Source organism: Syngnathus typhle, linkage group LG6 (assembly GCF_033458585.1).
Source record: "Syngnathus typhle isolate RoL2023-S1 ecotype Sweden linkage group LG6, RoL_Styp_1.0, whole genome shotgun sequence".
Classification (NCBI taxonomy): domain Eukaryota; kingdom Metazoa; phylum Chordata; class Actinopteri; order Syngnathiformes; family Syngnathidae; genus Syngnathus; species Syngnathus typhle.
In genome coordinates, this window is record NC_083743.1 from 2,402,593 (window position 1) to 2,411,068 (window position 8,476).

General features: G+C 52.3%; 1 protein-coding gene across 1 annotated transcript in view; it reads left to right on the forward strand.

Annotated features, from left to right (window-relative positions):
• The window catches only part of LOC133155619 (protocadherin-16-like), a 55,713-nt gene extending 47,524 nt beyond the window's left edge, over nucleotides 1-8,189 (forward strand). The window contains exons 13-21 of the mRNA XM_061281077.1: nucleotides 148-357; nucleotides 475-1,341; nucleotides 1,424-1,537; nucleotides 1,606-1,817; nucleotides 2,084-2,235; nucleotides 2,329-2,459; nucleotides 3,219-3,505; nucleotides 3,578-3,719; nucleotides 3,797-8,189. Of these exons, the coding sequence (XP_061137061.1) occupies nucleotides 148-357; nucleotides 475-1,341; nucleotides 1,424-1,537; nucleotides 1,606-1,817; nucleotides 2,084-2,235; nucleotides 2,329-2,459; nucleotides 3,219-3,505; nucleotides 3,578-3,719; nucleotides 3,797-6,402 (4,721 nt within the window). The 3' untranslated portion in view covers nucleotides 6,403-8,189. The remainder of the gene's footprint in view (nucleotides 1-147; nucleotides 358-474; nucleotides 1,342-1,423; nucleotides 1,538-1,605; nucleotides 1,818-2,083; nucleotides 2,236-2,328; nucleotides 2,460-3,218; nucleotides 3,506-3,577; nucleotides 3,720-3,796) is intronic.
• The last annotated feature ends 287 nt before the right edge of the window (nucleotides 8,190-8,476 follow it).

An 8,476-nucleotide genomic window follows, 5' to 3' on the forward strand; every position in this document is an offset into this window, starting at 1 on the left:
TGGAATGGACGGAACCAAAACATTTTGGAGTCGTTAGACATGGGCGGGCTCATTACTCTCGTAAATGGCTCCGAGTGACACGTCGACTCGTGTTTGACTTTTCAAGCTGCTGTCAGTCACGAAAGGCTTTTTTTTTTTTTGCCTCAGTTTATGCAAAAGACGGAGGCCTTCCCCCGAACTACGCCAAAGCCACCGTGAGGGTCCGCGTGCTGGACGAGAACGACAACGCCCCCGTCTTTGGACGGCAGTACTACAGCATGGAGGTGCCGGAGAACATGGAGCCACGGCTCCTTTTCACACTGCGAGCCACCGACCAGGATGCGGGAGATGGCGGCGTGATAAGCTACAGAATTACAGGCGAGGCTTCGACACCTTCACGGTCGAGCTCCGCAGTCGCCAATGCCCCTTTTACGCTCAACGTTAGATTTGTGTCAGCTTTTGGTATTCCTCGTATTGACTTTGCTGTCTTTGCAGCTGGGGACCCAGCAGGAGATTTCCACCTGGAGCGACAATCCGGTGCCCTGTCCACCTCCGGCTCTCTGGATCGGGAAAAGAGAGCCGTATACAGCCTGACGGTGGTCGCCCGGGATCAGGGCCACCCGCCCCGCAGCAGCACCGCCACGGTGGCGGTGAGCGTCAGCGACATCAACGACCACAGCCCCCGGTTTAGCAGCAGCGCCTACACGGCCGACGTGTCCGAAGACGTGCCCGTCGGCTCTTTGGTTCTGGACGTGAAAGCCACTGATCTGGACGAGGGCCCCAACGGCCAGGTTGTGTACTTCCTGAGCCGGGGCTCCGAGAGCATGTTCATCGTAGACCGGGACACGGGCCGTGTCATCACGGCGGCGCTTCTGGATAGAGAGCGGACGGCCTCTTACACCTTTGAGGTGTGCGCCACCGATTCGTCGCCTTCCGACCCTCGCAACGCCACCGCCCGGGTCATCGTCCACATCCAGGATGTCAACGACAACGCCCCCTTCTTCATTCAGGACCCGCTCATCTTGAACATCTCCGCCGGCAGCCTGTCGAACCAAAGAATACTGGCCACCATGAGGGCCGAGGACAAAGACTTTGGGGCCAACGGGTCGGTCTTTTACCGCTTTGCCAACCCGGTGAGGGGCTTCGCCATCAACTCGCTGACTGGCGCCATTCAAGCCACGGAGAAGCTGCAGGCTCTGACCCAAAGCCAGAGGACTTTGATCGTGCAGGCCATGGATCAGGGCACCCCGGCTCAGTCGTCCTTGGGGGTGGTCATTGTTTATATCAAGGAGCAGACATACAGCGGGATTCGCTTCTCTCGCACGGCGCGAGACGTCAGTCTGCAGGAGAACGCTGCAAAAGGTAGGGGAGGTCAAAGATAATGGCCTTCCCCCCCCAAGTCAAGCTCTGTATTAACTTTGGATGTGGATTTCTTTTGCTGTAGGCACAGTGGTAACGCAGACCCAAGCCCAGTACCCAGACGGCTCTCAAAGTGGGGTCAGCTACAGTCTTTTCAGCGGAAACCCATTGCAGTCTTTCGGAATCAACACGGTTACCGGTACGTTGACGAGACGGCCAAAGAGATGCCAAAAGTGACCCCTCTGTTCTTTTCATTCGGCCAATCAGGCGAAATATGGGTCCAGAAATCCGAAGGGCTCGACTACGAGGAGACCCCGAAACTCCGGCTGGTGGTGAAAGCCGAGACGGCGTCCTCCAGCTCCTACATGGCGGTGAACTTAATCCTGCAGGACGTCAATGACAATTTGCCTCGCTTCCAGCTGCAGAACTACGTGGCCTATATCCGAGAGGCGCAGGGTCACCATTTTCCCATTATCCAGGTGCGCTAAAACCCAGGTTGGCTGAGTTTATTGTGGTTGGCTGTTGCTGAAGTGTGAAGTTGTGGAGCAGAATAGAAACACTCTTCACTCTTGAGCGGCCTGGATACTTTCAGCCATGAATGGCTGTATTCTCAGCACTCGCTCCTGCCGAATGTATTCAATCAGTCGGGTCCGTGGAGCCCATTTGATTTCATTTGGACTCCTTTGCGCGGCGGATCGAGTTACGCTGAAACTGCTTTTTGGCACATTTCGGTTCAATCTTGCAGGTTGCGGCAAACGACCTGGACCAGGGTCAAAATGGCCAGGTGACATACTCCATTCGGTCGTCATCTATGAGCGCTCTGTTCAAGATCGACCCGCTGACTGGCAGCATCAGCACCACGGCCATCATGGACAGAGAAATCTGGACGCAAACAAAGTCAGCCTTTGTTTCGTTGGACCTCTTGGCATTGAATGATCTGACAAGATTGTGAAAGTGAAGTGTTTTTTCCCCCCAATTTTGCGCCACTAGGCTTGTCGTCACGGCAACAGACCGTGGAACCCCGCGACTGGCTGGCTCCGCCACTCTCACCGTGATTATCGTCGATCTCAATGACAACAGTCCCATGATTCCTCTGCCGAGGGAGATCCGAGTGCCTGAAGGTAAGTGGGCCATCTGGGCACTTTGCTAGTTTCGATGGGAAAGAGAGCGAGTTAGTGTTCAATGTGTTCAAGATTTGCCAGAGAATTTTTCATTTCATATTTATGTAGCAAAGCGAGAATATTTTTGTACATAGCGGCTGTAATTACAGGACTGTAATCCGTTCTCTGAAGACTATTCTTAAGGAAGCTCTGGCCGTACATGCATGTCAAGCACGATAAAGAGTGCCGAGTTTAGCCACCAGAATGGAGAGCGCGGACCCTGGAAATGTTGCCAGGCCTTGTGTCTTACTTGCCGTCTTCCCGTCCGTCTAGGCGGGCAACAGCAATGTTGGACGCCTTTCACCAAGTTCATTGTCAGTGCAGCGGTTCACGCGGCTGCCGTGGGCAAAATGGCTGCCCAGTGCCCTCTTCACCATCGCCCTGCCCTGCGTTTGACTGTCAACCAGTGCAGGGCGTGGTCCTTGTTTTTCATCTAAAGGCAGCTTGCTTGGGCTTCACCTCCCCCCAAAATCTTGACTAGGACAGAAAATGAATGGATGACAGTGGTGCCCTGGAACAGAACACCGTGCTCCCTGACTGTGGTCCAGAGGCTAATAAGGAGGAAAGACTAGTACTAGTCTACAACATAGTGCGACTGCAAAAACCTTCTCAAATGTGCCATCTGGCAGAGAGGGAAGTTTGCGGAGAACCAAAAAGAGTCGACCGTTTGGATGCTTCCACACAGCCAAATGCTAATACCCTCAACTCTCTCATTTCCAGACACCCTGATTGGCACAGTTATCAGTCAAGTGACAGGAAATGACGTGGATTCCGGCCCGGCCCTTTCCTACACCCTCTACCTGGATGGCGACAGCAAGGACATGTTTGGAATCCACTGCTATGGCGGCGGCGTGTCTCTGGCAAAAGCACTGGACTATGAGGAGAGGACATGGTACACGCTGACCATCCGCTCGTCAGACTCGAAACATCAAAGCGAAGCCAATCTGACCGTGCTGGTGGAAGACGTCAACGACAACGCACCCGTCTTCACCCAGGATTTGTATCAGGTACGACTGGGACTGCATGCTTCTTTTGGGATTGTTTGGTATTGATCGAACACATGGCTCGGGATCTGATAGGTGACGGTATCAGAGCATCTCCCAGAAGGCAGCGCTCTTGTCACCGTGACAGCCACCGACTCGGACTCCGGGGACAACGGAAAGATCGCCTACCGAGTCATGTCGTCCACAAGGGGTGTTTTCTCCATTGACCCGAGCAACGGTATGAATCTTCTGCTCAATCGTTCCCCAAACGATGAGGAAAGTACAAATGCAATTGATTGATTGTTTTCCTTGCAGGAACTCTGTTTGTCAAGCAAACGACCAAATTTGACTTTGAAAATCCCTCCATCCTCGTGGTTGTGGAAGCTCGAGACCGGGGCAGTCCCTCCCTCTCGTCACTGGCGACCATCCAAGTCCAGGTGTCGGACATCAACGACAATACTCCTGTCTTCCATCAGTCCGAGTACAGAGCGTCCGTGTCTGAAGACCAGCTTCCCGGCTCCACGGTTCTGACCTTAGAGGCGGCCGACGGAGACCTGTCGCGTGACAACTGCGCTTTTGATTTTGCCATCGCCAGTGGCAACTCTGGCAACGCCTTCCAAATTGAAAGCAGCGTGCGCTTCTTGGAAGGCAAAGGCTTCCAGACGGTCGGAAGCCTCATACTGGTGGAAGAGCTGGATTTCGAAGCCGTGTCCACTTACAACCTGAGCGTCGTGGTATCGGATCGCGGGATCCCCCAGCGCAGCTCCTGCGTGCCCATCCTAATCAGCGTGACGGACGTCAACGACAACCCACCGGCTTTCGGCCGAGGGGAGTACAGCGCGGTGCTGAGCGAGAGTACCGCCGCAGGAACGGAAGTGCTGCATCTGTCTGCCGCTGATCCAGACTCTGCTCCCAACGGGGCGGTGCAGTACTCCATCAGCTCTGGAGACAAAACGGGCCTTTTCCAGGTGGACCAATGGACCGGGGCCTTGAGGCTACAGCGACCTCTGGGCAGTGAGAGCCAGTTGTCCCACATGATTGTTGTCCAAGCTACAGATGGCTTGGGACACTATGCCTTTGCCCCAGTCAGCATTGACGTGAAGGATATCAATGACCACTGGCCATTCTTTCCACTCAGTCAAGTAACGGCTAGTATCAGGGAGAATCAGCCTAAAAATGCCTTGGTGACCATGCTGCACGCCATCGACCACGACAGAGGGGTTTTTGGAAAGTTGCGATACTACATGCTGGACGACTCTCAAGATGGAAGGGAAGCCTTTTTCGTCAACCAAACGTCAGGAGAAGTGCGGACCCGCTCGACTTTTGACTTTGAGAGAGTGAACTCCTTCCATTTTAAGGTTGCGGCCATGGATGCCGGCAACTATTCTGCCACCGTCACGGTGCAGATTTATGTCTCCGGGGAGGATGAATACGATCCTGTTTTTACCTCCCCGGAGTTCTCCTTTCAAGTGCCCGAGGACGCGAAGAAAGGGCAGATCATCGGCAGAGTGCAAGCCAGAGATGAAGACGGAGGCCTGGACGGTGTTGTGCTGTATTCTCTCTCAGCCAGTTCACCTTATTTTGAAGTCAACAAATCATCCGGGGCCATCTCCCTAAAGATTGACAGCTACGGCAGACACGTGAGCCGCTCCAAACGAGAAGTGCGCCTGATGACGCTCGACCTGTTAGCCCACAGCCCACTGGAGACGTCCCGCACGGCGGCGACCAAAGTGACCGTCGACGTGAGCCGCACCTCTTTCGGACTGGCCACAGACATCAACATGCTGCTAATAAGTGTCATCGCCGTGTCTCTGGGAATAATAGTCATACTGTGCGTCATTGCCGTGGCACTCTTTTGCGTCAAACTGAGGCGCCGGAGGAAAGAACAAAAGAGACACAGGCGAACCAAGGCGTCGGCCACCATGCTGCACAAGTTTGAGGAAAGCAAAATAGCCGCGAGTGAGATTATTTATCACCAGGCCCTTCCCGGGTATGTTGCTGATCAGAGCAGCGGCAGCAGCAGCAGCAGCAGCGGGGGGCCGTACACTCGCGGGGGATCCCTGGACCCCTCGCACTCCAGCGGCCGAGGCTCGGCGGAGGCCGAGGCGGCGGAGGACGACGAGATCAGGATGATAAACGAATACCCTCGAGTGTCCAGCATCTCCTCCTCCATGCAGGAGCGTATCTCCGCTCGGGGTCCCGACTCCGGGATCCAGCAGGACGCGGACCAGTTGTCGGATGTGTCTGGCGAGCCCTCTATCGATTGGTTCAAAGGGAAGAAGATGGGCAGCCTCAACGGCACTCTGCTAGCTGGGCAGGTGCCGATCTACCGAGACGAGGGGGGTGGGTACGCGGGCATGGGGCGGGGCCTCAACGTCTCCCACCACAAAGATTACATCTTCCCCGAGGACGGAAAGCCAACCGTGGACGGCTCCTCGACCGCCATCGTGGCCAGTGACGAGGAACTGCGGGGCAGCTACAACTGGGACTACCTTCTCAACTGGTGCCCCCAGTTCCAACCTCTAGCCAGCGTTTTCACCGAGATAGCGCGATTAAAGGATGAAACGGCTCCCCCTCACCCCCGCCGCTCCTTCCACCGCAAAAGCAAAGCGGAGTCCAGAATCGACCCGCCTCCGCTCATCACCTCGGTGGCGCATCCTAGCGCAAAAACTGTAGCTCCCAAGCCGGCTGTGGGGAGGACGTACCCCCACCTGTCCACTTTCCGGAGGTCTCCCCTGAGCAGCGAGGGATCCATCTGCTCGGTGGCCATGTCGCCCAGTTTCTCCCCGTCCCTGTCGCCACTGGCGGCGCGCTCTCCGGCCGTCACGCCCTTCAGCGTCTCCCAGGGCCCGTCGGCATCCGTCATCAGCGCAACGGAACACAGTCTGGAGCAAATTGACGAGGCCGAACTGAGGGTTTGAACTTTGGGGACAACCTCGGGCTTCCACTTTATGACCGCAGCGTTGTGCCATTTCCGTTCTTTTGCTGTGGTGCGGCACATGCGGTGGGGCTGCTTGAAGACAAACAGAGAGGGCCGAAATGGACTTTGTTCTTATCCCGAACTTTATTCTCCCATTGGTCCACGTTGGTTTGTACATTCAAACGAGGGGGGCGGGGGTTCAAACGCGATGTCAATATTTTGTAGAAAAAACATTGTCTATATTTTTATACTGATATGTGGTTTCCTCACAAGCACATGGCATTCACGTCTCGAAGGGTTATTGAAAAAAAATATCTTTGTATATTTGTAGTTTGTGTTGTATCCTTATTTGTACTGTAAACTCTCAAATGTGTTTTTGAAGATCTTCTAGATGTTGTGGCAAATTATTGTAGATAGTGGATTTGGACCTTGACCTCTCTGCTTGTGCAAAGACTTCAGTTCCGCCGCAAAGGAAGGTAATCGTGAATGTGAAGGCCTTGCAGAGTTTGTCTTTCGGGTGCTTTAATTTATCCTAGCCGGCCGGCCTTACCGCTTCACGTCGTGCACAAGGTTCAGATAGCAGATCTATTTCAACAGAACGCAACGCAGGCTCCAAAGCATTGCTGCTAAGTAACAGAAAAGACGATGTCTTTCATCCCACGTTTGTTTTGATTTTCAAAGGATGGCAAATTACCGAATGTTCCAAAAATAAGAGAATGTTTTATCCTTAGCTATATTTCACCAGACAGCCTATAAGCCATTTACAGTAAATAATACAATGCAAGACTTGCCAAGGTCCAAACTAAAGCGGTTCCTCCATCCCTGGAATTATTTGACTTACTTTCTCCATTTAAATCACTTTAAATAGCACGCTTGGTATTTTTATTATTTATTGTGTTGGCAGACCTCAGAAGCTTCCTGTGCTTTATGTAAATTATTATGAAGAATAGTGGCAAGTGAACATGGCCAGATACGTATATCCACTCATCGACTAAAGGTACCTTATGGCCTTTTTTGTACAAACGTGCGTCACGTCCAGAGGAATGTTTTGAGCTCAAGTGCCTGATTAAAGAACTCTGATGGAAACGTGATCAATCTTGTTTCTTAAGTTTGATATTGAAATAAAAGATAGACAATAAACGACAGCAATATGAGCTTCTGATTTCACATTTAAATGAAAGGTGAATGTGTTGCTAACTTGAATACGTAGTATTCCGCTCAAGGCAAAAAGCTGTCTGGTTTCGTACGTGCTCTGTATTTTACTGGCAGCCAGTTTAGGGTGTAGTCTGCCGTATGCTCGAGGTGAGCTAGCAAGCTATGTCCGTGAACAGAATAAACGCTAGAAAAATGGATAGATGGGTCAAATTCTCTGAATGATGTGCCCTTGTATTGCCCAAAATGGCCGCTTCCAAACCATAATGATGAACTTCCTGTTCAGTTTTAGGCATGGCTCCTTGAAACGTATGCTTACATCCTGTTATGATAAACATGCTAGCGGTTCAGTACACTTCTGCCAAATACCGATCTAACCAACGAATTACAAGGAAACATTTGAGAAGTCAGGCTAATTGCTAAGCTAACCTAAGATTGGGGAGAAGCGGCCTCTAAGCTACATCGTATAAAAAAGCAATGCTATCCGTACCGTCATTTTTTGCGTGTTTGTTTTCACAATGGGGTTTTGATTTTGACAGTAATTGTTCTCAAAATGACACGACGGTGGATTCATCTGTCTACTGTGTCTTTCTTTCTGTCTGGCTTTTTTTTTTGTTTGTATGTCTATCAAATTAAAAGTGGACATGAATAACACAATCTAGAAGCACCTGTCATTGCTATCTGACAAAGTCAAAGTGGACCGGTTCTGTTTTTGTGTCTGCAAAATTGTGCACGCACACACCCATGCAGCGCTGTTGTTTTTCCCCCCTCAGCTTTTTCCCAACTGGAAAGAAGGGCGGAGCCGCCCGAACGGGACAATCCGCTGATGATACGCTTGGCCTCGGTGTCACGGTAATGAGCCGCGCGCGGTTCCCCGGCATGAGCGGGGCTCGCTATTTACACAACAGCGCTCGGAAGATACG